Source organism: Bos indicus, chromosome 29 (assembly GCF_029378745.1).
Source record: "Bos indicus isolate NIAB-ARS_2022 breed Sahiwal x Tharparkar chromosome 29, NIAB-ARS_B.indTharparkar_mat_pri_1.0, whole genome shotgun sequence".
Classification (NCBI taxonomy): domain Eukaryota; kingdom Metazoa; phylum Chordata; class Mammalia; order Artiodactyla; family Bovidae; genus Bos; species Bos indicus.
This window is the reverse complement of record NC_091788.1, coordinates 51141971-51169810: the sequence shown is the minus strand read 5'-3', so window position 1 is coordinate 51169810 and position 27840 is coordinate 51141971. Positions and strand designations below refer to the sequence as shown.

General features: G+C 61.6%; 2 protein-coding genes and 2 long non-coding RNA genes across 6 annotated transcripts in view; 2 read left to right on the top strand and 2 right to left on the bottom strand.

Annotated features, from left to right (window-relative positions):
• DEAF1 (DEAF1 transcription factor) overlaps window positions 1-22163 on the bottom strand; it is a 28529-nt gene extending 6366 nt beyond the window's left edge. The window contains exons 1-11 of the mRNA XM_070783326.1: window positions 21733-22163; window positions 19252-19349; window positions 17831-17960; window positions 17424-17570; window positions 16667-16806; window positions 15205-15270; window positions 11503-11629; window positions 10726-10854; window positions 9537-9665; window positions 7960-8207; window positions 1487-1576 (exon numbers count right to left, since the gene is read on the bottom strand). Coding sequence (XP_070639427.1) covers window positions 1487-1576; window positions 7960-8207; window positions 9537-9665; window positions 10726-10854; window positions 11503-11629; window positions 15205-15270; window positions 16667-16806; window positions 17424-17570; window positions 17831-17960; window positions 19252-19349; window positions 21733-22021 — 1593 coding nt within the window. The 5' untranslated portion in view covers window positions 22022-22163. The remainder of the gene's footprint in view (window positions 1-1486; window positions 1577-7959; window positions 8208-9536; window positions 9666-10725; window positions 10855-11502; window positions 11630-15204; window positions 15271-16666; window positions 16807-17423; window positions 17571-17830; window positions 17961-19251; window positions 19350-21732) is intronic.
• LOC139180774 (uncharacterized) lies at window positions 4361-7965 on the top strand. Its single transcript, XR_011565020.1, has 3 exons — window positions 4361-6140; window positions 7117-7283; window positions 7674-7965. It is a non-coding gene; the product is annotated as an uncharacterized lncRNA (long non-coding RNA).
• A 418-nt stretch (window positions 22164-22581) lies between the features above and the next one.
• On the top strand, window positions 22582-27782 carry TMEM80 (transmembrane protein 80). 3 transcript variants are annotated; one of them, XM_070783332.1, is made up of 5 exons: window positions 22582-22739; window positions 24858-24877; window positions 25629-25722; window positions 25811-25903; window positions 26864-27782. In XM_070783332.1, the coding sequence occupies exons 1-5, from the start codon at window positions 22730-22732 to the stop codon at window positions 27067-27069; spliced, it is 423 nt and encodes a 140-aa protein (XP_070639433.1). In that variant the 5' UTR covers window positions 22582-22729; the 3' UTR covers window positions 27070-27782. The 3 variants fall into 3 exon arrangements, with proteins under 3 accessions (XP_070639433.1, XP_070639432.1, XP_070639431.1); XM_070783331.1 differs by lacking the exon at window positions 22582-22739 and adding an exon at window positions 22784-22852; XM_070783330.1 differs by lacking the exons at window positions 22582-22739; window positions 24858-24877 and having other exon boundaries at window positions 25635-25722; window positions 26864-27069; window positions 27613-27782.
• On the bottom strand, window positions 24457-25684 carry LOC139180775 (uncharacterized). Its single transcript, XR_011565021.1, has 2 exons — window positions 25524-25684; window positions 24457-24799 (listed from the first exon to the last, which is right to left on the bottom strand). It is a non-coding gene; the product is annotated as an uncharacterized lncRNA (long non-coding RNA).
• Window positions 27783-27840: the final 58 nt, after the last annotated feature.

The window sequence follows — 27840 nt, the reverse complement described above, 5'->3', positions numbered from 1 at the left end:
CGGAAGCGTCGGCCTGAGGGGGCTTTTGGGGGTGATGGGAGGTCCTAAAGCTGAGCTGTGATGTTTTCACAATGGCAGACTTACTGTGGATCGCTGAACTGTGCGCTTAAGCTTGGTGGAGTTTACGGTCTGTGCGTCCTGCCTCCCTCAGTGAAGGCATGAAACACACACGCCCACCCCCCAAAGGGACTGGAAAAGAAATGGAGCCTGCACGTAAGAGCGGCACAGCGCATGGCCGCTCCCACTCACAGGAAGGGAAGCGGCACCGAGTGCCCCGGGTCTCAGGGCGCAGAGCGCGGGCCGGAAGCCTCACTGCCAGCACCAGCGTTTACCACAAGGAGCTGCGGGTCCTCCCAAGTGTTCATTCTGGATTGCACGTGAGAATCAGCGTTTCTGAAATTCACTGTACTTCAAAGCCCATGCCTTTATCAGGGCAGCGTGTTGCAAGCGGACGAATCTAACACAGTCAGCGGAGAACTGGAGTCTTCGTCTACAAGGTTATACCCAAGACCTAAGTGCCCAGCTCAGTAAGAGTGCAGCTGCTGTAGTCAAGGTGGCATCTAGCTAAAATGACTGCATCAAGAAATAAACCCACGAATCTTCCTGGGATGGTTCAAAGTCAGGGACACCAGCCGTCAGCTGCCCTCTGGGATCACAAGCTGGCTCCTCCTGGCAGCCCAAGCTCCCCGCAGTGCCCCAGGCACAGCGGGCAAGCAGGCGCCCTGTCCTCAGTGCCCAGCCCACTGGTGAGACCAGGGAGAAGCAAACCCGTGGGTCTCTTCCCCAAGCGTCCAGCCCGACACACAGGCAGGGCCGGGGAGCAAGCTGGGAGCCATGGACATGCCCTCCACGCTGTGCCGACCTCCTCAGCGCCCCACGCAGCCCTAAGACGCAGAGGAGGAAGGTCCCACACACCCTGGTTGTGGGGGTCATCCCTGCCCACCTCTCACTGGAGGGCATCTAAGGACGGGAGTCGTGGGCATCCCGGCAACGCAAAGGCCGACACGAGTCACTGTGTGTCCACCCATCACGTTGCTGTTCCTCATTGTGGCAAATTTCCAGGAGAGGCGAACCCCACAGGCCCCCACCCCACGGCTAGGCCTTGCACTCTGAGTAAGGGCCAGAAAGCCAGCAAGTGCTACTCTCTCCAGTCTCCTTAGGGTCAAAGGCCAAGGGATGGAAGCAGAAGCACAGCGTGCAACCGCGCACACAGCCAGGACCTGTGACCAGGCGGCCAGGCTGGGGATGCTGACCGCGATGAGGTCCGGGCAGCGGGTGAGCAGCGGCTTCCACGGCCACAGCCCACGGCACAGGAGGCTGCCTGGGGGCCCTGCGGGGGCCTGGGGACACCGCAGGGGGCGGGGCGGGGCCTACCTGGCTCCGGCAGGCGGGGCGGGTCGGGTCGGGGCGGGGCCTAGCTTGTGCCGAAGGCGGGGCGGGGGCGGGGCCTGGCTTTGCAGGGGGCGGGGGCGGGGGCGGGGCCTACCTTGCGCTGGCAGAAGGTGGAGCAGTAGTTGACCTTGTGGCAGCCGGTGCACTCGCTCAGGGCCTCGCGGCCACAGTTCACACAGGACTGCTGCAAGAGGACAGGGTGTCAGTGGTGGGCACGCTGCCCAGAGACACAGAAGAGGAGTTGGTGACCGGGACCAGACCGACCCGCATCTCCCGCCGTTGCCTTACAGACTCTGAGCAGGAGGCAGGGGGCTGGAGGCCAACCTTGCTCCAAACTGCAGGGATTTCACTTCCACCCAGTGTGCAGAAGGCGAAGCTGGGAGGACCAGAATTCTCAGGCGTCAGGGCCAGCCCCTGAGTGGCCAGGCCCCGGAGGCCCTCAGCTGGACCCCACTAACAGCCTGGGTGCCCCCTGTCCTGCACCCAGGTGCCCCAGCCCACCAGCTGGGCTCCGTGAGCTGGGCCTTCTGTGTGCTTTTCCCACAAAGCGGGCCGCTGTTCCTTCTAGAGCGGGGAGAGGCGGTAGGGGGCAGTGCAAGGGGGTGATGGGGCCGGGCCAGTGTGTGCACCCACACACGGTGGCAGGCAGCAGGACCCCAGCACGCTGCAGGCCAGACCCCTGCTCTGGCCGGTGGAGGGCTGTGTGGGAAAAACAGCATGCTGTGTCTTGGTTCCTGTTCTGGATTCAGCTTCCTTCTCTGCTGACCACAATGCTGACCAATACTTCCCACCTATAACCTGCCATCCCCCACTTCTTCAGGAAACTCCAGCATCAGAGGGGCTCCGAGGCAGTAAGCTGGCTCGTCCCTGCCTCTCCTTTCCAGGACAAAGAGATTCTCCGGGGAGAGCAGAGGTCTTGCAGAGCCCTCGGCACTGGGCGTGGAGCAGCCGGCAGCCGCCTGCGAGGTCTGGGGCCCCGAGGACCCTCCTGCCTCTCGTCTGGGAGCCCTCGCGCCGCACCCCGACCCCCACCAGCACCTGGGCCCACCCTGGCTGTGCTCCCAGCACCAGGGCTGTCCTTGGACAACAGCAGGTAAACGCCTCTCACCTGAAGCAAAGGCCTGCATTGTGATGAACCTTGGGGGGCAGGCGCTGCTTGTGTGCAGAAAGTATTTCCAATCCCTTGGGCCTTCCCAACATATTCCTTTGGGAAAAATATTTCTTAACCCAAAATAACCAGAAGCCCGGGATCCAAGTCAGACACATCAGCACACGTGCAGGGGGAGGCGGACGGCGGAGAGCACCCGGGGCAAGGTCTGCACACGCCTGCCAGGACCCACACGGCTCTGCGCCGCCGGCCAGCAAGGCCCAGATCTTGGTTCCTAAGACCATTCATTCTCCACGGCTGATTCCAGGCCTGGAGCTGGATGGCATCACCGATTCAAAGAACAGGAGCATGAGCAAACTCCCAGAGATAGTGAAGGACAGAGGAGCCTGGAGTGCTGAAGTCCGCGGGGTCACAGAGTCGGACACGACTGACTGACTAAACAACTACAGGGCCGGGGCAGGGAGCCCCCAGTTTGGGCCTGGGGGGTCTTCCAGTCCTAGAGAGGAGGAAGGAGTTCAGAGGGCCAGGTAAGGGACTTGGGAGACACTGAGAGAGTTCCAGCCGCCTAAGATGCAACAAGCTGAGTGAAGCCCACAACACGGGCCCCCTGGGTCCATTCAGACACAAAGGGACTAGAGACAATCTGCGGGGGAGGGTTCTGGAAACACTACACCAGCCCTGTCCAGGAGGAGCCCCCACCAGCGTGCCCGGTGAGGAAAAGGGGGACTGCTGCACTTCACAGCTGGAACCTCCAACGTGGCCACGTGCCAAGCTGGACCCTGGAGTGAGATAAGGCCTTGAGAAGAGAGAAACGCGAGAGCCTTCCCCCTAGCAGCCATAGGAGACACACCTGCAGCCAGAAGAGACGGCACTGCTGACCCACGGGCACTGGGCTTCCGCCAGTGCTGAGAACAGTGTCTGCTGTGTGCCCGTGGCACTGGAAGGAGCCCTCAGCATAGCGGCTCTTCTGACCACACTTCCCTCTTGACGGGAAGTCGGATGACCAGTGTAGGCCCGAGAAGGAGCCAGGGACACAGAGACGGCCACAGCACAGGCCCAGCGCCCTGCAGCCACATGGCTGGTTTCTGCTGGACGTGGCGTCCTTGATGGGAAGGGCGTCTGGTCTCCTGCCCTGTTTAATCTCTGCTGAGCTAATTATACACACGCAACACAAATGCCCCATGGGTAAAACTGACTAAACCTCTCTGATAGTTCAGTTGGGCTAAAATTTGATTTTCTAAGAAATTCCACATGAAACATCCAAGAAGCAACCCCGGTTCCCTCCCTGGCAGGCAAGCGCCGGGGTCTCACGTGGAGCCTCTCCGTGGGCCGTGCGGCCTCACTCTCTCCTCCCCACTACACACGCCCCTCAGAGCTGAGAGCACGCTGTGGACTCCTCCCGACAGGCTCTACAGCAACAGCTCCTCGGGGCCTCTCTCCGTGCGATCCGGGGTGGGGGGGCCTCTCCGTGCGATCCGGGGTGGGGGGGCCTCTCCGTGTGATCTGGGGTGGGGGGGCCTCTCTGTGTGATCCGTGGGTGGGGGGGGTCCTCTCTCCATGTGATCCTGGGTGGGGGGGCCTCTCTGTGCGATCCGGGGTGGGGGGGCCTCTCTGTGATCTGTGGGGTGGGGGGGTCTCTCTCCGTGTGATCCTGGGTGGGGGGGCCTCTCTGTGCGATCCGCGGTGGGGGGGACCTCTCTGTGTGATCAGGGGTTGGGGGGGTCTCTCTTCGTGTGATCCGCGGTGGGGGGGCCTCTCTGTGTGATCCGGGGTGGGGGGGGTCTCTCTCCATGTGATCCGCAGTGGGGGGGCCTCTCTGTGTGATCCGTGGGGTTGGGGGGGTCTCTCTCCATGTGATCCGCAGAGGGGGGGCCTCTCTGTGTGATCCGTGGGGTTGGGGGGTCTCTCTCCATGTGATCTGGGGTGGGGGGTCTCTCTCTGTGCGATCCGGGGTGGGGTGCCTGCCTCTTGCCATGTGATCCAGAGTAGGGGGCTTGTCAGGTGCCCAGAAGCCCCTCCATGACAGACCCGTGCCCCCTCCACCCCCAGCCTTCTGGCTCCTTCCACCCAGACCCTGAAGGCCACTTCTCACTGCTGCCATCTGCTTCAGGGACACATTTTGGGTGCCTCTCTCGCATGAGTCAAGTCATGACCCCTCAGTACCCAGATGATCCTGGCGAAGGCTCCCCAGGAAGTCTGGTTCCCAAGACCCAGCGTCCAGGCATTGTGGCCTGCAGGGGCCATGGCTCAGACACATCAGCAATTACAAAGGTGAGCACACTAGGTACAGAGGGTGGTCAACCCACATCTGCAGGAAACAGAACCAGGTCACCCGAGGAGCCTGGAGCCACCAGAGCGGGCACAGAACACACGGGCACCGGCTCCACCCACCAGTGATGCCAGAACAGAGGACGCCTGCTTCCCCTGGCCGTGTGTCCAGCTTACAGGACAGCCATGTGAGGACATGTCACACCAATGGCTCCCGAGAGAGGACGGGCCTGCCTGTGAGCCCCACCAGTGTCGGAACTCAGGTTATGGACATGTGATGATGTCCCAGTGGAGGAGGAGGCTCAAGCCTCTCACTAGAGGCTGAGCATCTTCCACCAAACAGGACTGTTAAGTGTAAAGGCATCTCATGTTGCATTTGTTTCCTAGAAATACATGAAATTACAAACAAAATGCACAGCCCAGCCTTTCATGGGTGGGGACCTGAGCAACCCCGCCATGCCAGATGCTCCTGGCTGACCCGCCGGACACGCACATCAAGAGGTCTGCACGGCAGGAATTCAGCTTCTGGACCCTTCGTGTGGATGAGCCTGGCCATGACTGTGGGCTGGTCCTATCTGAGAAACAAAACCCAGGCAGCTGGCCCAGCACAGGGCCCTGAAAATACCCACACGACCCAACCAGGTGGGAACCCACGCTGCATCCTAACCTACACTTTCTCTTTCAGCCCATCCGTCGTCGGAGAGTTTTCACAGAACTTACTCGTAGTTTATTCTCTGAAAGAAAGTCCAAGAAAATCTATGAAAGATGTCAAACTGAAAGCTAAACCGCTTCCTCTTGCACTTCCCTCCTGGGAGGAGGCCCTGGTCAGCAGCCCGAGCCACCTGCCCACTGTCCAGCTGGTCTGACTGCTGAGCTGGGGGGTGCACAGCAGTCTCCCCACACCTGCACTCCCGGCCCTGGACTCTAAACAAGGACAAGGGTCTCCCCCACAGCCCCCAGGCTCAGCAGGGGCAGGGCACACACGATGGTGGGCGTCGGACAGGCAACCACAGGCTGGCACACAGGCTGGCAGCTGCTGAGTGAACTGGGAGCCTCCACGGACCCGGCGGCTGGGCTCCCAGCCTCACCCCCTGGAGAAGGGGCAGCACACACATCCACGCAGACGGCTGTGCACAGAGGTCAGAGGGCAGAGACACTGGCAGCGTCCACTGACCGAGGAGTGAAAAGCAGCCCGGGACGCGGCGATTGACATGGAGTCGTGAACAGGAGTGAAACGCTAATCCAGGCCACAGTATGGACGCATCGTGGAAACACTGCTCAGGGAAAGGAGCCAGACACAAAAGACCACATCCTGTGTGATTCCCGTTTCCAAGAAATGTGCAGAACAGGCAAAGTCAGAGAGAGGAAGTGGGTGAGTGTAACCGGGGTCTGGGGTGGGTGGGAACAGGCAGAGTCAGAGAGAGGAAGCGGGTGAGTACAGCAGGGACCTGGGGGTGGGTGGGGTGGTGCTCACGGGTCCGGGGCTTCCCTGGGAGGTGAAGAGCCCTGGAATGAACGGGGACTGAACGAGTGTGGGAGCCAGCTCCTGGACTGTGCACCGGGGCGGGTGGGGTGGCCTTCATGGGCCCGGGGCTTCCCTGGGAGGTGAAGAGCCCTGGAATCAATGGGGACTGAATGCGTGTGTGAGCCAGCTCCTGGACTGCACACCTTAAAGGGGTGAGTCCTACAGCATGTGAACCGTATTTCAACGAGAAAAAGAACACGCTTTCATCATGTATGTTAGGGATTTTTCTAAAGTATAAGATCATAAAAATGTGAAAGCATGAGCACACAAAAACAAACGAGACTAGTTATAAAAACAGATACAAATAAACGTTTAAAAAATAAAAGTAGTAAAATGCTTATGAATGTGAAATATGCAAATATTAAATGATTAAAAAGTTAGTCTCTGAGCAACACGAGACCACTGTGGCTCAGACGAACAACCTCCCAAGCCAAAGAGAAAAAGGGGCAGCTGTCATTCGGGTCACCAGAGCAGCCTGCAGGCTGACCCTCCCAACAGTCACCAGGGAGCCAGAAGGCAGCGATCTGAGGTCTGGAAAGCAAGGAGAGCTGGCAGGAATGGAGGGGGCCTGGCTGGGGGGAGGCCCTGGCAGGTGGGGCAGGAACTGGCGGGGAGGTGGGTGGTGACGCTGAACCTGGGGCAGGGGAGGGAAGGGTGTGGGCAGAAGGCTGAGGCTAGAGCTGCAGATGGCCAGAAACCAAGGAAATGCATGCCATGCACGGTGGCTACAGGCCCTGGCCGTCCCCAGGGAGCCAGCACGGGGCCGAGCCAGCAGAAACAATGGGCGAGACAGCTGTGCCCACGGTGCCCCCACCCCCTCCAGGAGAGCCTGCAGCCCCACGCATGAGAGCAGCAGCAAGACCACGCCCGTCCTGCCCAGACCAGGCCTACAGCCATGCCCAGCAGCGGAAGCCGAGACAGATCCCCACACGACGGGCGGGGGAGCAGCCAGCTCAGCTGCTCGTGAGGACCAAGTCCCGCGCTTGCCAGGTGAGCACACAGAACCCAGCAGAGCTCAGAGCTTCTGCCTGGAACCAAGGTGCCTGGAACCAAGGTGCCTGGAACCAGCAGGAGCAGGGTGTCCCCAGGTGCAAGGGGAGGAGTGCGCACAGCGGGTCCTGAGACGACCAGAGGGTCAGAATCAGCCGACAGCAGACAGGCGACCGTGCTAAGCGGCCGCTCGGGACCCATCAGAGTAAAGGGGCCTCCACAAGACGCAGGTGGGCTTTCAGCCCACTGCGTCCTGGCTGTGACAGTCCTCCCCAGCCCCCTGCCAGATTCTGCAAGCCTCAGCAAAACAAAAGCATAATTAAGAATGCGATAAAACTTTCTTTCCTGTTGTCTACAAAAAGTAGTAAAGTGAAAATTTTTCTTATATAGATTTGGTGAGAAAAAATCAACGTGGTCCGTTTACAAACTACAGTCCACAGCAACTGTGACCGGCAACACCCCCACTGCCCCCGCGACTCCGCGTCACAGGAGACAGTCCCCGGGGAGGCTGGCCTGACGGGACGCGCGCCGTCTGCCACAGGTGGTACTGGAGTGTGTGTGAGAGCTGAACACCCGAGGGGGACGCCTGCCTCGCTAGCAGACAAGCTTCACTTGTGTGTGCGCCCCCTGCGCCCCTGCCCGGGAAGGCGGCGCACACCCGTGGCGCGGACGGTACCTCCTTCCGCTCGGCGTCCGCCTGGGCTCTGGCCTGGGCCGCGGCAGCCTCCCGGTAGGAGCTGGCCTGCTTGGTCTGTTCGAACAGCGTCTTCAGCTGCTGCGCGGTGCTGAGCAGGGAGTTAACCATCTCCTCCAGGTACAGCCAGGTCCGCTGCTCCGACACCTCCAGCCCGCTGACCACCGCGGGGGAGACAGCTTTGGTGGGGGTGGAGGGCGGCGCTGCCAGGGCCGGCAGGGACGTCAGCACTAGCCCGAGGGAAGCAAAACAGAGCAAGGAGTCAGCACGTCACCTGGCTCCAAGGGCCTCCGTGTTCTCACTGAGTGAGGGAGACCGGGCTGGTGCACAGAGCGCAGGCCTAGAGGGGACCTAAGGTACTGCAGGTGCAGAGACGCCCTCCCCCCCCCCCCCCCCCCCCCCGGCGCCCCCTCTGACCCCTGCTGCGGCTACAGCTGCCCGACCACGGATGGCACGCCAAGTGCAAGCAGGAGCTGAAGCCTCCTGGTTTCGTTTCTGCTCACACAGAAAACTTCAGGGCCGTCTGTGGGCACGGGGTCTGGGGCACAGATCAGGGCTAGCGGGGGGCAGGTTCCTCTCAGCTGCAGAAGAAATCACGGGGGTGGAAAGGGAACCTGGGGCGACGCTGGCTCTGGACAGGACATGGAGACTCACACTTTGGACGCACGAGGCCTGCCCACCTCTGTCCCAAGGGACCTGGGCAGAGATGCCCCGGGGGAGACACGCGCACCCAGGCCTTGCTGTGCACGTCGGCCTCCTCTGAGGAAAAGCCCTGATGGGAGCACCGGCTGAGTCCTTGGCGCAAATGCCCCACCAAGGCCCATTTTCAGCTCCTGGGTGAACCACTAGACAAGAGCTGCACGAGATGCAGAGTCAGTGCTCAGGAGCCAGACCCACAGAGTGGCCAGACCTTGGCTGTGAACCCGCCCCCGGGAGCGGAAGCATGGGGTCTGGAAGACAGGACCCTGAAGCGAGCCTCCAGCCCTCGCTGCGCGGGACCTAAGGGGAGGGGCAGTGGGACAGGGCAGACAGAGGGGGCAGCAGCTGCTCTCGGGGGCCCCGCGGTCTAGACCAGAACCCACCCCGACACGATCACCCCAGGAACAGGCTGCACCGCCCTGAAGGAAACAGGAAACCCCGAGTCCACACTGGAATCAGCAAGGAGCAGGTAGGCAGGAGTGCCGCGGCCACGTGGGTGAACACCCCTGAGGCTGGCCGCAGCCTGCCGGGGCTCTGCCGGGGCTGGGGCTAGGCTTTAGGAGGTGGGTCGGGGGAGGCAGGTGGTGACAATCAGATACACACACACAAGGACGTGCTGGCAAGCTTCAGGCCAGTGAGTCACGGACACGCACACTCTCGCACCTGAAGCCAGGGGACAAGTGCCCTCGGGGACACTGACCCAGAGCAGCGTCCCGGGTGGAGCCCGGCAGATTCTAGGCTCTGCAGGGCACAGGGCACTAGGTGAGCAGCCTTGCCCCACCTAGCATCTGGCAGTAGCTTCCGGTCTACAAACAGCCCTGCCTCCCCAGACCTCGGGAGCGGGGCTCCTCCTCACTCACCTATTTTGGGATGAGACGTCGGCAGTGCGGCCTCTGGGAACGGTGTGATCTGGCAGCTGTCCTGATAACCGGGGTAGTGGGGCTCCGGGTGGCCGACCCTGCACGGAGGCTGCACGCTCGCTTCCTGCACTGTGCGGAGAGGGGCGCCATGCCCGTGACCCCGCTGCTACGCGCCCAGCCAGACAGCCCCCGAGCTCACAAGTGGAGGAAGCGGACTGTTGAGACAACAGCGCCAGGGGCCCAGAAGGAAAGGGAACCGACGACGCACTGGGGCCCAGAGCGAACCAGAACTGATGACGCGCAGGGGCCCGGAGGGAACCAGAACCGAATACAGCGCTGGGGCCCGGAGGGGGACAGAACCGACGACAGCGCCAGGGGTGGGAGTGGAACAGAAGTGATGACGCACAGGGGCCCGGAGGGAACCAGAACCGACGACGCGCGGGGGCCGGGAGGGAACCAGAACTGATGACGCGCGGGGGCCCGGAGGGAACCAGAACCGACGACAGCGCCGGGGCCCGGAGGGAACCAGAACCGACGACGCGCGGGGGCCGGGAGGGAACCAGAACCGATGACGCGCGGGGGCCCGGAGGGAACCAGAACCGACGAGGCTCGGGGGCCGGGAGGGAACCAGAACCGACGAGGCTCGGGGGCCGGGAGGGAACCAGAACCGACGAGGCTCGGGGGCCCGGAGGGAACCAGAACAGATGAGGCGCGGGGGCCGGGAGGGAACCAGAACTGATGACGCGCGGGAGCCCGGAGGGAACCAGAACTGACGACGCGTGGGGGCCCGGAGGGAACCAGAACCGACGAGGCGCGGGGGCCCGGAGGGAACCAGAACAGATGAGGCGCGGGGGCCGGGAGGGAACCAGAACTGATGACGCACGGGGGCCCGGAAGGAACCAGAACCAACGACGCGCGGGGGCCCGGAGTGGGGCAGGATGGCACAGGAGCAGGTGGGCTCCCGCTGCTCCCTTTTGCTCCCTAACGTGGCCTCAGAGTTTACAGATGCACAGGGCGCCTCTGCCCGCCGGCTCTCTCTATGTTCCACCAGCAGCCTCAGCTTTTCAGGTCCTGGTCCTCCACCACCGGCCAAGCCCCCAGCCCCACTCCCTCCTTTGGGGTCTCCATGGCTCCTGCCGGTGAAAGGGGAGTCTCTCGGGGCCAGGGCACCAGGGCTGAGACCACTTGCCTGTGGCTCCTGCAAAGACGTCGCCCTGGGCTGGACTTTCCGAGATGACCGCAGTGGCCTCTACGGTGGACGCCCGGTCAAAGGTCAGCGCACCCGAGGTAGTGATCTGTCCTGAGGGGGTCACGGTGACTGCAAGGGCAGGGCAGCCGTTACTCGGCCAGCCGGAAACCCACCAATGGGGCAGGGGTGGCGTGGGGTGCACAGCAGTGCCCGGGGGCCCCCCAGCCCATCTCCACAGGGTGGTGCCTAGCGCCAGTGAGGGCAAGGCCCACGCCCCCAGAGGCGGCTCTGGCTGTTGGATCCTAAACACACACATGTGTGTACCCTCTCTAAGGAAAACACTCACTGAAGTTGAAGAGAAACAGCAGCCACGCCTCCCAGCATCTCAGAGCTCCGTGTCCTCCAGGCCCCAAAGGACCCACTGGGTCGTGGACAGTCTCTGAGGACCCATCAGCCCCCAGACCTTCCCTCCCTTTGGGTCTTCCCTCCACCCCCACCCACCGTCTCAAGGTTTCAGGAGCAAGGGCTCCTCCCTCAACTCCTACCAGCCTCGCCTGCCCACTGGGGCGTACGCAGCCTCTGAGGGCGGGGGGCTGCCCGAGACCCAGACCTGCGCACTTGGCATGAAGCCAATGCGGAGGAGAAGCCGGGACCCAGGAGGCCAAGGAGCCTCTGGGAGCAGGAGCTGTGCCGTTTTAGACCCAAAGCCCTTGGCCACACGCGTGAGCAGCACACACTAAGAGCGCGCGTGGCAGCAGGGGCTGCGCGGACACTCACAGGTGGTGGCGGCGGTGGCGGGGAGCAGGGTGATGTTCTTGGGTGCGTCCTTCTTGACGGGCGTGGCCGGCAGCTCGCTCTCCTTCTTGCGCCTCTTGTAGGGCACGAAGAGCCTGACGGGGCCGCTCTAGGGGGTGGGGGGACAGAGGGAGATGTGAGGGAACCACCCGACTCTGTCCCGACGGCTGCCCTGCCCAGGGACGCACCCACGCAGGGACACGCCCAGCTCTTAGCTCTCTTCAGCCCCCAATGCCTCGAAGTAACAGAAGAGGTGCTTTCAGGGAGACCGAGTGAGTGAAAGCGCTTCAAACAGTGAGCATCGTCCACATCAGAGTTTCAGGAATGCCCAGGAGACAGAAAACAAACAGGGCCCACGAGGCCAGGGGGCGCCCCACAGGCCCAGACGCGCAGGAGCAGAGGCCCTAGATGGAGCACCAAGGCAGGACAAGGGGAAGGCTGGGGAGCCTCCCAGCTCGTGCCCGAGACCCCGTGGGCTAACTGGCCCTCCCTGCTGCCCTTCCGCATGTGCTGTGGACCCAAGCGTGGACTTTCTTCTCAACCCCAGGATCTCCGCTGGGCTCCTCCCTTTTGTGATTTTTCTCCACGTGATGAGATGTTGTCACACCTTCTGGGCTGAACTGTGAGGTCTCAACCAGCAGTGTGGCTGCATTAGGAGTAAGGATGGGGGGGGCCCTAACCTGGTGGGATTAGTGTCCCTGGAGGAGGAAATACCAGAAACACCCCCTAACTGCCACGTGAGTGAGAGCCTGCAGGCCAAGAGGAGCCCCTGCCAGCAGCAAACAAGCGCTGGGACCCGGGCTGCCGCCTCCACAGCTGTGAGAAAGCCCACGTGTGCTGCTGCTGCCCCGGGAGTGGTGCCTGGTGGTGGCACCCAGGCCATGGTGCCTGCCCCGGCCCCGCAGACCGAGACCGAGATCGAGACCCCTGCTGAGGACGCTTCCGCCCTGCAGACACGGAGCCTGCCTGGAAGCCCTGTCAGCTGCTGCTACGACAGGAAGGGTCCACTGCCTGCTGCTGCTCTTCTGTGGGGTCCACACACCCCCGTTCCTTTACACGTCTCATGACTTCTGTTGAAGCTGGACATCCTGGGCGCTGTACTGGACCGCCGTGCAGACGTCTGCTCTCCTCCAGGCTTCCCGGCTGGAGTCCTGCACGAGCTGTCCCCCGCGGCCCCTCCGGGCAGCAGCAGTCAAGCTGCCGCACCAGCTGCTGGCTCTGCTCTTTCCAGCCGACTGCTCTACCCTCTGCAAACTGCTCCGCTGTGGGATCCAGGCACCTGGGGCTCTGTGCTGGGGGCTTTTGGGACACCATCTAGAGGAAACGCCCCAGGACAGTCGCTTAGCTGGCATCCGCCCACACACTGCCCTGGAGCGGAGCCTGGGCAGCACTCACGGCCATCAGCCTAACTCCGTGGTCCTGTTGCTGCCGTGACTACCGCGGGGACTTCCACCGTGTGGGGTACGGGCGAGTGGGGCCGGGACGATGGGGCCGGGGGCCTGGAGCGGAGCTTTCCCTCAGCCGAGCAGGGCCGCGGGCAGGGAACAGGCCCTGGCTCACACACCAGACTCACAAAATTCTCCTGGATAAATATTTTTTGCTATATGCCACCAGGACAGCTTTCAGAGATTCTAAGCAGGTTTTTCCATTATTTCGCCAATGAGGGTTATGTCTCTGGGGGTTGGCCCATGGAGCTCTGCAGACCACCGTTCCTGACTCGGAGCCAAAGCGTGTCCGTTTGACGAAGGAGACGTACGAGACTTTATTTCGTGGACTGCACCTGTGGTTCCACGTCTAAGAAACCCCAGGTCTAACTTGAGATCACAGATTTTCTTCTAGAAACTTTAATTTTGTTTTCAACAAATCTGACTCTAGAATCCACTTTTAATTCACTGGTATACGAAGTAGGACGTCTGGGTCAAGGGTCACTCTATGCCTACAGTGTCCGACTGGCCCCACGCCTTCTGGGTCCGAGTGTGGGTGGCTGGTCTGCCCCTAGATTGACAGGCCCTCCTCCGCAAAACCACACACTCTCACCCAAGGACACCACTTGGCAGGTCTGGGGCCCGAGCTGTGGCCTCTGCAGTCTTAGTCTTCATTCTCAGAGCTCTGCTGCAATTCCATCTCCTCTGCCTTTCCATAGAAACCTTAGAATCCTTAAAATCCTGCCAGGACTGTGAAGGGAGCCACGTCAAACCTGTAGATCTATTTGGGGAGAAGAACACGTTCCCCACACAGAGGCTGCCACCCCATAGGTCCATAGCATCCCTGAGTTCTCTTCTGGCAGCTTCTAGCTTTCAGCATCCAGGTTCCACCCTGCAGGTGACACCTTGGGGTTTCGGCATTTGCAGAGACCACAGACAATCCTGTTGTGTGTTCCACACTTCCTAATGGGGCAAACCTCCTGCTCTGCTCCTTTGAGCCCTGCAGGATATCCAAGAACATCACCTGCCGGTCCCCTCAAGCAAACTTTAAAAGTATCTTATTCTCACACAAATATCCTGCTGGGTAATTCTTCGGCCACCTGATGCCAAAAGCCGACTCACTGGAAAAGATCCTGATCCTGGGAAAGATTGAGGGTAGGAGGAGAAGGGGGTGACAGAGGATGAGATGGTTGGAAGGCATCATCGACTCACTGGACATGAGTTTGAGGAAACTGGCAAATAGTAAAGGACAGGAAAGCCTGGTGTGCTGCAGTTCGTGGGGTCACAGAGTCGAACGAGACTCAGTGACTGAACAACAACGTTCTATTAGAATCACATGTGATCTGTATACAAACTAGACGGTTTTAGGATATTTGGTTTTCCCAGTCAAGAACGTCTCTCCAGTTGGCTTTCCTACACAGCTGCTAATAGTTAACCAGATGAGCGATCGAACTTTAAAAAGGAGGACTTCCTTCATGGTACAGTGAATGAGAATCTGCCTGCCGATGCAGGGGACACGGGTTCGATCCCTGGTCTGGGAAGATTCCACATGCTGCAGAGCAACTAAGCCCGTGCACCACAATACCGAGCCCGGGCACGGCCACTGCTGAGGCCTGCGTGCCCCAGAGCCGCGCTCCGCAGCCAGAGGCCCGCACGCTGCGAGCACAGCGGCCCGCCCACTGCAGCTGGAGAAAGCCCGCACGGCAGCAGAGACCCAGGGCAACCAAAAGTAAATAAGTGTTTTAAAAGTACTAAAAACAAAACCTTTAAAAAAATTCTTAAGAGGAAACCTCATTAAGCAGGTTTTTAACTTTTGAGACATTTAAAAATAATATTCAATAATAAGAACTCCTGAAACAAAGCTGGTGGTTCACACAGGGCACACTGGCCTCACGCTGAACGCCGCTCAGCGGAGTCAGTCGGGACGACGCCCGCCTTTAACAGTTAGGGACCCGGGTAAGCAAAGACTTGCGAAGACGTTAGTGTTCTCTAAACAAAGCAGTTCCGTGCGATATTTTTTACAAAATGATGTTAAAAATGCAAAACGTAAAACAGCGCATTGTCATCACCGTGAGAAAAGCCTGGGGGGGCAGGACGGGGACGTCACGCGGTTTACTTTATCTAGGAAGGTCCCCTTTGGGTCCTCTGAGCAGTCCAGGGGCCCACTTGAGGCCTCAGCCACCAGAGCAACAGCCGAAGAACAGAGTCTGAGGGGAAAGTAAGGGGGAAGCAGCCGGAGAGGGGCCGAAGGGGCACTCACCAGGGTCATGTCGTCACAGCAGGCGGCACAGGTGCAGGAGGCTGCATGAGGGTTCAGGATGCCATCCTGGGGTTCAAAAGACACCGCGACACGGGAGAGGGCGTGAGACACCGCGACACGGGAGAGGGCATGAGATACTGTGACACGGGAGAGGGCGTGAGACACCGCGACACGGGAGAGGGCGTGAGACACCGCAACACGGGAGAGGGCGTGAGACACCGCGACACGTGAGAGGGCGTGAGACACCGCGACACGGGAGAGGGCATGAGACACCGCGACACGGGATAGGGTCTGAGAGACACCGCGACACGTGAGAGGGCGTGAGACACCGCGACACGGGAGAGGGCGTGAGACACCGCGACACGGGAGAGAGTCTCGGAGACACCGCGACATGGGAGAGGGTCTCGGAGACACCATGACATGGGAGAGGGTCTCAGAGACACCGTGACACGGGAGAGGGCGTGAGAGACACCGCGACACGGGAGAGAGTCTCGGAGACACCGTGACACGGGAGAGGGCGTGAGACACCGTGACACGGGAGAGGGCGTGAGACACCGCGACACGGGAGAGAGTCTCGGAGACACCGCGACATGGGAGAGGGTCTCGGAGACACCGCGGCACGGGAGAGGGCGTGAGACACCGTGACACGGGAGAGGGTCTGAGAGACACTACGACACGGGAGAGGGTGTGAGAGACACTGCAACACCGGAGAGGGCATGAGACACCGCGACATGGGAGAGGGTCTCAGAGACACTGCGACACCGCAGCACGGGAGAGGGCGTGAGAGACACGATGACACAGGAGAGGGCCTCAGAGACACCGCGACACGGGACAGGGTCTCAGAGCCATGGCAACACCGGAGAGGATCTGAGACACCACAACAAATGAGAGGGTGGCCCTCAAGCGACAGGCCCAGGCTCCAACCAGCTCTACCCTGACCCCCGCCATGAGGATGGAACCCATTGTTTCCAGAACCTCTCTGCACACACCATCCACCTTTCCCATCCAGGGAGTATGGGCGTGACGCCTCTGCCAACCCCAGGAGCTAAACTGGAAACAGGAGCAGGGGCCCTCTCCCCTTGGATAAGCTCAAGAGAGACGGTTGGTATCTTTCAGAAAGTCACGGACAGAGTTACTCAGTCTTATTGGGTCTCTCTGCCACACACGTTATTAAACTTCCATTTGATTTTCTCCTGTTAATAAATGAACTCACGTGTGCTCACTGAAATGGAAGCTGTGTTGCCTCATCCATTCCTCATCCTTGCACAAGGTACTGTGCAAACCTGCTCAACGTCCCATTCGAAACACAGGGAAACAGAAAGGTTAAGTGACTTGCCCCAGGTCACACGGCAAGTAAGTGGAGGACTCAAACGCTATCTGTCTGACTCTGGCCTGTGGGCCTTCAGAGCCCCGTAGCTGACACCCTGGGAGGCGGGAGGTGGGGAGGTGAGCGCTGGGGTACCTGGATGAGGCACTGCAGTGGCCGCCCCGCATAGCGGATGCTCCTCTTCCAGTCTTTGCTGCTAGCCCTTCCTGCCATGGCTTCAAACTCGGTGGGGCTGTACCAGTTCTCCCCCTGCTTGATACAGCGACCCCGGCCTCCTGAAAGGACAGGCCACCTGCTGTGCTCCCTGCTCACACCAGGCCAACTGCCCCCTTGCACCCCGCCATGAACCCACACCCGCGGGCATTGCATCTGACCACATGCCCAAGCATCCACCTGATGCCCTGGGCACCATGCCTCGACCCCCTCCCTCGTGGAGCTGATGACCTCTGCCCACTTGCAGAGCTTCCTGCCGACCGGACACCAAGTGGACCCAAGACCTCAGGAAACATGGTCCGGGCCTACGGCCCCCTCAAAGCGCCTGTTTGTTTAACTAGTCTATGCCATTACAGCCTTCCTTGACCCCAGCTTATGTGGAGGCTGCACACCCACCTGGGCCCACCCCTCACTTACCTGGGCCCGCCCCTCGCCCACCTGGGCCCACCCACATCCTCCTGGGCCCGCCCCTCGCCCACCTGGGCCCAGCCACATCCTCCTGGGCCCGCCCCCACCCACCTGGGCCCAGCCACATCCTCCTGGGCCCGCCCCCGCCCACCTGGGCCCACCCACATCCTCCTGGGCCCGCCCCCGCCCACCTGGGCCCACCCACATCCTCCTGGGCCCGCCCCCGCCCACCTGGGCCCACCCACATCCTCCTGGGCCCGCCCCCCCCCACCTGAGCCAAGCCTGCTCTTGTATAAGGTGCCGCTGATGTTGCGGCAGCGCACGGGCAGCTCGCTGTCGTACACCGACGGGTCCCAGTTGTACTTGGTGCCACCCTTCTCTTGACCGGGAGCCAGAGGAGTGGGAGGAGACTGAGGTCCTTGAGCAAAGAAAGCACCGTGAGAGACCCTAAGCACAGCCTGGACCACAGGGAAGCACAGGGACAGCTCGACTCTCACAGGTCCTCCTCAGCTCAGCACCCCGCCCCCACAATCCTGGGCAACTCTCACTGCCTGGAACATTTTCTACTTAATCAGTATTCGATATTCAAGTTCCCCACAAAACACAGAAGCTCACCCAGGAATACACAGCAGCCCAGGGGGCACTTGGCCCCGGAGGCCTGGAGTGGGCAGACGGTACCTGGGGTGAGAGGGGCTGCAGGTGCCTTCAGCCCGGCGGTCTCCACGATGCTGCCGTCCGTGTGCACGACGATAAGTGTGGCCTTCTCAGGGTTCAGGCTGTCCCCAATCTGAAGGGCTGTCCTGCCCGACTGCAGGACAGAACACCCACTGTCTCAGAGACAGCCGCGGCACCCCTCTGTACCAGGCTGTGGTCCCCCAGACAGGTTCCAGATGACACCACCCCCAGGGGGGCCTCTTTCAGACACTGAGCCAAGACCAACCAGAGGCGAGGTCTGCGTGGCCCCGAGCAAATGCTCATGTGGCTTGTCCAAATTAAGGGATAAACACGCTTCCGGCACAGGAAAGGCCCTCTCTTCTGCCTGGAAAGCTCTCACGAGGTCACAGGTCTCAAGGGACGGTCTCCAAGAGGCCAAGTCCATTGGTACAGGAGCCAAGATCCGGTTGGTATGGGACCTGTTCTCATGCCCAAGTCCCACGCAGAGAAGGGGCCTCCCAAGCCACACTGCCCACACGCCTCCCCACGGGCCTGTATGCTGCTGTGACCTCAACTGCCTCCCCCCGGCCAGTGAGACGCCCCACTGCCCGTGAGGAAGCCGAGCCCACCCCGACTGCCCCCAGGCACACCTCACGGCCTCGCCCAGATAGCCCTGCAGTGGACTAGGGACCCTGCACACCGAGGTCTGGGACGTGCTCTTGCTACCACGCTGAGAGGGAAGCACCGAGGCAGAGGCCTTTGCTCCTCTCTGAAAACGCTGCCTTCACACCAGAGGAGGTGAGGAGTCGACTGCGGGGCTGAGGGCCCCCACCCATAGGCACACGCACACCCGGCCTGCTCTCACAGACCTGCGGGGTCACTGCCTCAGTCAGGGCGTCAGCCCTGCGTGAGTGTGAATCGCTGGACTCGTGCGACTCTGGAGCAGAAAAGCAGAACGTTTTGTGCTGGTTCGAGAGCCACAAAGGGTCTTTCTAATGAGGCAGGCGGGACGTGCGGAAACTCGAGCCGCCCTCTCCCTGTCGGTGTCCAGGAAGGTCACACCAGATTCCGGGCCTTCCTGTCGTCAGAGCCTGTGGACGCGGGCGCCCTAACTTCCCGACCCTTAGGACCAGAGAGCCCGCTGTTGGGTCGGATACCGGCCCGAGGCACGGAGCTGCTGCCTGGCTACCGGCCGGTGTCTCTGGGCACCAGAGCATATAAACCCACGCTCTTAAACCTGCGTCCCCGAGGCCTCCACTGACCTGCCGCCCTCACACTCGCGAGTGAGCTTCCTGCCAGTCGCTGTCCCAGTGACAACTTTGCTTCAAGTGTACAGACCCCCAGGCGTGCTCCCGCTCCCCCTGGGGAGCTCGGCGGAGGGCGGGCTCAGGGTCCCCGGGGAACGGGCCACCCTCCTTGGGCCGGAATTGGCCCTAGTGTCTTACCAGCACGTGGCCTGAGAGCGAGGCCGCATTCGCCACAGACGTGGTAAAGACGTTGTCTGCCGAGGCACCCACGTTGGCTACTGTCACGGTGGTCACCTCTGCAACACAGGAGCCTGACTCAGCGCCTGGCTGGAGCCAGAGGCCACCAGGGGACGGGGTGGTGGGCAGTTGCCACGGCAGGTCCCTGAACTGCCAAGGGAGGCCTAACCCTGGGCATGAAATGCCCGACCAATGTTTCCAGAACACAGTCTGATAGACCTGATCCTTCCAAGGATAAGAGGCTACCTCTCCATCCCCGCAGAGCCTGTCACGCACGGTGAAGACCCACTGAGCTGGTCACAGCTCTGCCAAACTGCCCTGGCCTTGTGCTCCCTCCTGGGGAAAAAAAAAACCACCCAGAAGGAGCTTCTCAGACCCCAGAGTCCCGTCCCTTGTTGTGGGGACCCTCCCAGACCCCACGGGTCAGCACGGTTCTGGCTGAGGTCCATCCCTCCCTCCCCCTCCATCACCTCGACCTGCCACTGACCTCTTCTTCCTGAAACCCATCAGACCTGTCGGTGCCCCCCGCCCCCCAACATGGAGCCTGGCCCCTCCCAGCAGCCTGCGTACCCCACCTCCCTGCACCGCCGCCCCACAACCCACACCTGATGGGCTGCCCTGACAGCCTTCCCCTGATGCTCGCCCCACTTCAGGGGTGGCACCGCATTCCAGAATGTCCCAAGCCTAGCTGGGCCTGTGCCTGGCAGAGGTGCTCAGATTGACAGAGGGTGCTCACTGTGCTCTGTGAATTGCTCTGAAAATCCCTCTCCCGTGTGTCTTCTCCACCATTTCCCAGGGAGCCTGGGGCTAAGGGGCCTGAGCCCATGCTCAGGTCTACACAGCTGGCCAGCAGCCCAGAGGAGGGAGCCTCAGCCCAGCACACGTCCTGTTGAGCTACTGAAACCCAGGAGTCACCTGACCTCAGTAACTCACAACAAACAAGTTTTAACACACTCAAAAAACACAACTATAAAACTGTGCAAGGAAAAAAACAAACACCTGACACTGGGGCTTCCCCGGTGGCTCAAAAAGAACCCACCTGCCAGCGCAGGAGACAGATTCGACCCCTGGTCTGGGCAGATCCCACACGCAGCAGGGCAGGTAAGCCCATGCACCCCAACTACTGAGCCTGTGCTCTAGAGCCCAGGAGGTGCAACCACCGAAGCCGACACACCCCAAGGCCGACCTCCGCAACAAGAGGAGCCGCTGGAACGAGAGACCTGTGCACCACCGCTAGACAGCAGGCTCCACTCACAGCCAGCAGCGGCGAAGCAGCAGCAAAGCCCGCGCGGCGATAAAGACCCAGCAAAATCGAAAGTCAAAAATTAAAAAAAACCTGATGCAATACATTTCTCTGATATTAGGACAAACAGCATCATAGTTCTTTTCCGCCTTCAGAAAGATGTGTGCATATAACATAAACCTGAAGAAAAGTCTAAGTATTCAAGATCTCAATGTTAAACCAATTTAGCAACGAAAGTGGAACCCTTGTTTAAGGGCCACAAACCCTTCTTCCCATGCTTCTGCGAGAATCCCGAAAGACCACAGCACAGGCAGACCAGAGGCAAGGCGGGCAGCAGGGGAGCTGGCCCCACCCAGCACCTCCAGCGCCAGATAAACGCAGGAGAACCTGGATGCGGAGGCCGCTGTCCAGTTCTGAAACCCACGAAGTTCCTTCTGGAAGAAGAGCCCCAGGACACTCCCCAAAGGTTCCAGCGCCTGGCTCTGTGGGCCAACCGGGAGCCTCAGGTGGGAGGGACCGTCACTTGGGAAAGGCTCTACCTCCTTCAGGATGGTGTCCCAGGGAGGCACAACCTCTAAAGGGCGCTTTGGGGCGTGGCTCAGGAACCTTGAGAATGAGCATGTTCTATTCATCAAGAACAAAAACGTGGAAGGGAAGACCCATCAAGGAAACGGGCGGGGGGGGGGGGGGGCGGTCATGGGGACAGGCCAGAGGGGGCACTGAGGAACAGGGTCCTGGCCTCTAGAGCCACTGCCCCCAACGCTTGCGGGCTCTCCCTGGCTGAGCACGCCTCACTCCCCAGGGCTCGAGTGCCATCTGGACCCGGCCAGCAGGATTCTAGGTGACCAGATACGCCCATCCCCGCGCTCCTCCAGGACAGGACCTGGGTCTGACCCCCGTGTCACCAGCAACCAGGACATAAGGAAGGGAGAACGGGCAGGGCAAGAGGCAGGTGCTGAGAAGGTTCCGGAAAGAACGCAATCCTGAAAGGAGGTAAAGGCGTTCAGGGAGCAAGTGTGCGGCAGGAAAGGGCCGGGGCGCTCCCCGGGGCAGGTGTGCAGGGACCACGGGGCACACGACGTGCGTGCGCGGATGTGCTGGGCAGAGGCAGGGCAGGTGTGCGCGGGGGACGAGACAGCAGGGCGGGCGCGCGGCAGGTGCGGGCAGGTGGGCGCGAACCGCGGGCGGCCGGCACTTGCCTGCGAAGGCGGCGGCCGCGGCGGCCTCGTCGGGGCCCGGCAGGGCCTCGGCGCCCATGTCCATGTGCCCGGGCTCGGCGGCCATCACCGCCACGGCCGTCACCCGCCGCGTCTCGCGCTCCGACTCCGAGTCTCCGTCCTCCTCCGAGTCCTCGTCCCTGCTGAGCACCGGCTCCTCCGCCTCGCCTCCCGCCGCGGCCGCGGCCGCCGCCGCCACAGCGGCCGCGGCCGCCACCGCCGCCGCCTCGGCCAGGCCCAGCTGCTTGGCGGCCGAGTCCGAGTCCTCCATCCGGACTCCGCCGAGCCCGCCCGAAGGCTCCGGCCGGGGCCGCCCGAAGGCCGGGACAGAGCCCGAAGCGCGCCGCCCGAGGAGGCCGCCCGAGCCGGGCCGAGCCGAGCCGAGCCTTCCAGAGGAGGGTCGCCCGAACCGAGCCGAGCTGAACCGAGCCGACCCGAGGCCGCCCGAGGCCGGCTGCCGAGCCGAGCCGGCGCCACCCGAACAGGAGCCGAACCGGCACGAAGCGGCCCGGTCGAGCCAAGCCGAGGCCTGCAGTCCAGAAACGACGAGGGCCGACTTGGGCCGAAGTGGGCCGAAGTGCGGAGCCGAGTCAGCCCGAATTGGTCCGAGGCCGCCCGAGGGTTTCCGAGCGACTCCGCGCCAGTCCTTCTCCGCGCTCAGGAGGCCGCGCCGGCGTGTCCTCAGCCGGCGAAGGCACCTACTGTGAAGCCGACTCTGCCGGCCTCCGACGCGGCGCGGCCCGGCCTAGAAACTCTTGCGCCACCGGCTCCGCCCGCCTAGGGAGCCGAGCCCGCCCGAGGAGGAGCCGAGAGGAGCCGAACGCTCCCGAGCCGGGATCCTCTCGCGTCTCGGCTCGCTTCCTCCTCCTGGCCGAAAGTGCCCGAGCGCTGTCGGACAGGCTAATCGGGCCTCGGCCACGGTTCGGAATCAAGTCCCGAAACGCGGCGCCGTCGAGCCCCTTCGGGAGCAGAAGCGAAAATGGCCGAAGGTATTCCGTTCGAGTCCCGCGCCGAGAGGCTGCCGGGATCGCGGCGGACTCGGCGGGCGGGGCGGGCAGGAGCGGGGCGGGGCCCGGGGGCAAGATGGCGGCCCCGCGGCGAGGTGAGCGGCTGGCGGCGCCTGAGGGGCGGGGGCGGGAGGTCCCGGAGGGCCCCCCGGGGGAGCGGTCCGCTTGGCTCGGTTCTTCCCGGTGCGGGGACACCTCGCGCGTGTTATTAACCAGTGGACTCAGCGTGTTCACTAGGTGAGGCCGCCGCCCGCAGAGCCGGCCCCGGGCCCGCGGCGGTGCGGTCCCGGCTCCCCCGGGCGACGCGCGGCGCCCCTCGACCCAGACGGGCGCCGCTGTGCTTCTCGGCCAGCAGCGAGCGGGACGGCTTGGTCTGAGGCCCGGAGGCGGGGGCTCCCCGGTTCGGCTCGGCCTGGCCCGGCGGCGCCCTTCGCCGGGGCCCGTGCGAAGTCCGGGCGGCCGGGGCGCTCGACCCGAGGGAAGAGCCGTTTCCGCACCGCCGTCGGGGCCCGGGGGTCTGGAGCGCCGAGCCCGCCGGCGGCGCTGTCCGCGCTCTGAGCGCCCGCCGGGCTTTCCGGCCGCGGAGTTCCAAAGCGCGGACTGGTGCCGGGCCGCCGGTCTGAAGTTTGCACGTTCTCATGCGGTGAAAATCGCGTTCCCACTAGGGCACGGTCCCTTCACACCCTTCCTGTGTCACCAAAGGGAGGACGTTTGTTCTCTTTGCTTCTGCATCCAACTTCTGACAAGTGGCTCAGACTGTAAAGACTCCGCTTGCAGTCGACCCGGGTTCGATCCCTGGGTCGGGAAGGTCCCCTGGAGAAGGGAATGGCAACCCACTCCAGTACTCTTGTCTGGAGAATCCTATGGACAGAGGAGCCTGGCGGGCTACAGTCTATGGGGTCACAAAAAGTCGGACACGACTGAGTGACTAACATGGACACCTGCTCACAGCCGCATTGTTATTGCAGTAGATCATTGACAAAAATGTGAAGTCCTGAAAGCCCGGGCTGTCTTGTCAGAATGAGCCTCTTTCTGTAGATCGAAAATTATTGGAACACCGTAGCTACCCTTTGCCGTTCATTGTTTAAATCCCAAATAGCTGACGGGTTTTCTACAGCGTATTTTCCCTGAGCCCCACCATCTCAGTCTGTAACAATGATCAGGCGGCAGATCTGAAGGTCTGCAGCGCACTGTCAAGAGAAGGATCGGAAGAGAGGAAACTCCTGATTAGCGAGAAGTCCACCCAGATGGTGACAGGTAGTGAGGCCTCCGAGCTTCCCCGGGCTTGGGAAACAGTGCATCCGGCTTAGAGCCCACTCTTCCTGTATGGCCACGCGGGTTTTACTAATGATGGGGCTGGCACCCGCCTTGGCTCCCTGCACTCAGCACCTGCTGCTTCTCTGTCGCTCATGTCCCGTTCCAACCACTTAAGACCTCTACCCAAGTGAGACTCCCTAGAGGACCTCGGATCTGCCCAGGGAGCAGGGTCTAACCCTTTGATGTCCCCCAGAGCTCACTCAGGCCAAAGGTTTCTCTCTTGCCTGCTTGGGACTAAGGAGGATGTGGTGTGGGAGAGAGCACCATCCCACCTGCTGCTGGCAGATTCTGAGGCCCACACTCATCTCACGATGCAGGGAGAATGCATAACTGCTGTGTGGTGGGAAGGGGTGGAAAGAACTTGGATTGCTGGCTTAGAAAATGCTTATTTGGGGAGAGATTTAATTTTATGAATAAAATTCCAGAGAAAAGCAAATGTCTCTTATCAACAGCAAAGACTTGAATGAGAAAAGGTCTTCATCTGCACACGCGTGGCCAGGTGCAGAAGCCACAGGAGACAAGAAAGTTGCGGGTCTGGCTCCTCCCCGGCGATGGAGCAGATCCCTCTGTCCTGGCCTTTGGTGTTGAGCGTGCGTCCGGGCTTCACCTTGTCAGGACGCCCTGCCTCCCCGCCTCAGGTTCAGCACAGCAGGTGGTCAGATCCTCCTTGGAGGGATGACGGGTGCAGAGGTGTCGGAAAGGAGCCTCGCTGTGGGCCAGTGATGCTGGACAACAGAACAGGCCAAGACTTGGGGCCTCCCTGACTGGTTCCTTCTCTTCCAGGGAAAGCTTCCTCTACGGTGGTATCCTGCTGCTCTGTCCCCTGGCCCTCTGTCAGCCCAGGACCCAGGCCTCCACACAGGGCACCTGCAGTTGGCTCCTGGCTCCTGCTTTTTGCTCCTTTAAGCCCCACCACCACCTCTCTTGTGGGTTCTGAGTTGGGGGGGGGGCATCCTCTGCCAGGTGGAGAGAGTTGACAGACCTCCTCCACCACTGCCTCCTGCTCAGCCCCGCGCTGCCAGCTGCCTGACTCCCACCCAGGAGGCACAGGAAACTGAAAACCCTCGCCTGGAACACTTAGAGAAATGACAAGTGTTTGGAGCTGAGCAAAGCTCTGGGCAAAAAATTTAACTGTCCCCCCGCCCCCATCCCTCAAAGAAAGACATTTTCTTTGAAGAAAATGAGGAAAAGTTATTTTCTGCTTTCAGTCTTATAACTGGGACCCAGATCAGGGTGATGCACTTGGGAAAGCCCAGGAAGCTGAGGCTTTCAGCCTACGGTCACCAGAGGTGTGCTGGGTCCTCAGGCGACAATGTCCCGGGAGGGAAGCCCAGCCCCGCCCCCCATCCCACAGGGGTCCTGCCAGGCGAGGCGGCACTGGAAGCCTGGCAGGGGCTGGTGGTCAGGTCTCCATGGCCACCCGCAGGGGCCTGGGCTGGACCTACCCACCTGCAGGGCCTCCGAACAGACGTCAGAGCCTCCTGTTGGCCTCCCTGGGGCGGGTGCCCTGGCAGGGCTGTCTGCTGGGCCTGAGAGTCCTTAACCGCTGGCCAGCTCTCGTCGCTCCCGCTGCAGATGCTGCTCTGTCTGAGTGGAACGTACTACGCCCTGTATTTCCTAGCTACGCTCCTGCTGCTCGTGTATAAAAGTGAGTCACGCGGAAAGAGGCAGCGCGAAGGTGTGGGCGCCCTGGCGCCTGTGACGAGACCTCTGCTCTGTTGCTGGTTTGTCTCCAGGTCAGGTTTTCACTTATCCTCACAGTTGCCTGGTCCTCGACCTGACTCTGCTGTTTCTGATGGGGATTCTGGAAGCGATTCGGTTATATTTCGGTGAGTTGACTGAAAACCGTATAGTACTTGAGACACCGGCGTTGCTAGCTTCACATGGAACCTTTAAACATGCATCACTTTGTACCACAGTTGGTCTCCTAAGGCCCCACAGCGTAGAAGCCCTGATAGAACTGTGTCCCCCTCCCCGCTTCACAGCTCACCGCCAGCGCCCAGGCCTCCCCACTCCCGGTCGCAGGCACACAGACAAGCACATCTCTTAAAGGAGGTCACGCTGTGTGTTCCCCTCCTGCTCCAGAGCGGCGGATAGACGAGAACAGCGGGCACAGCTGGGGCCCCGAGCATGTGACGCGGGAGCGGGGTGGGTGAGAACGGCCTCTGCCCCCGCCCTGTCTCCCGGTGCCCCTCACCCCCGGGGCCCCTGGGGCATCTTCTGCGCCCCCACCTGGGGCGGCTGGAGGTGAGCGTCTTACGTGCCTGCCGCTGGGTTATGAGACGTGCAGCCGCTTCGTCTTCTTGTGAGTGTGTGTGACATCTTCCAGAATGACAGCGTAGAGGAAAACGGTTTTGGAGATTTTAAAGAAAATCCTCTCAGTCCATGTGGAATTAGGAAAAGCTGTCAGAAGACAGTTGGGATCACTTTCAGAAATCTAGACTGCTGCTGCCCCACCACTGCTGACCTGGAGACCCACAGCTGGGCCTCAGTGAGAGCACTTCCCTCCCCTGTGATGGTCACTCATGCGGGCACTCCTGTCCCCCGTGATGGTCACTCAGGAGGGTTTCAGTAGAGCACTCCCGTCCCCCTGATGGTCATCCAGAGCAGGGCCTCATTCGGGCACTCCTGTCCCCCGTGATGGTCACTCGGGGTCGCCCCCTGACACCCTCGGATGCCCCATGACAGTCAGAAACTGGCTCTGGTCTCACAGCTGTGCCACCAGGGCCCTCCCAGGCGCCCATGTCCAGAAGGCCCTGCCCGCCCATCACGTCTGTTCTGCTCTCCAGGGACCACAGGCAACCTGATGGAGGCTGAGGTGCCGCTGGCCGCCAGCCTGGTCCTCACCGTGGGCAGCGCCCTGCTGTCTGCCTACTTCCTGCTCTGGCAGACCCTGGTACTGCGTGCGGACTCGGCCCTCGGCGCCCCGCTCCTGGCACTCCGCGGCCTGGAGGCCGTGCTGCAGGTGGTGGCCATTGCTGCCTTCGTCAGCTAGGTGAGCAGTGCCAGCCCCGTGGGACAGCCCTGGACAGGAGCCCTCCTCAGGGCAGGTGGTCCCCCGCTGTCCCCTCGAGCAGGAAGGGCATCTTTGTGCTCACCGGCCCCAGTGTTAGAGAGACTGTGTGTTTGCGGTGGGGTGTGCGTGGCAGAGGTGGGGCTGGGCACCAGGGCAGAAGAGAGTGCTGCGGCAGGGGCCCTGGGCAGGCTCGGGGGACAGGGTGGGGGTGGAACCTGAGAGGGTTCCGGTTCTGGCTGGTGATCCCTGGGGTGCGGAGGGGGTTGAGGCCCTTCGGAAAGCAGGCGGCCAGGTCAGAGCCTCCCAGGGTCCAAGGCGCCCCACCCCAGGCAGGGGCTGCGGCTCTCTGCTCCCCCTGCAGCTGCAGGGCAGCCTGGGGGTCCTGGGCTCTGCCTCCCACAGGAGGTACTCGCGGGCTGCCTAGTCCCCCTTTCCCCGGGGGTGCTGAGGAAAGGTGATCTGGACGCTGCAGACCTGCGGGAGCTGGCGGCAGCGTTCTCTGGGGATTTGTGCCATTCACAGATCCTCGGTGAGTGTTCCCGGGAGGAATCTGAGCTGGTGTTTTCTAGTGACCTTCCTGCGTTTGTTTCAGTTGCACATCTTCTCTGTTTCGAATAACACTGTGTTTGAATATCTGGATATTTTTTCTTCGTTGTATCTTTAAAATAAAGGAACGTCTGTACCTCCCTGAACTGCCCCTGACTGAAGCCACCTGCCTCCAGGCTTCTCCCTCCACCCAGGTCAGGTCCA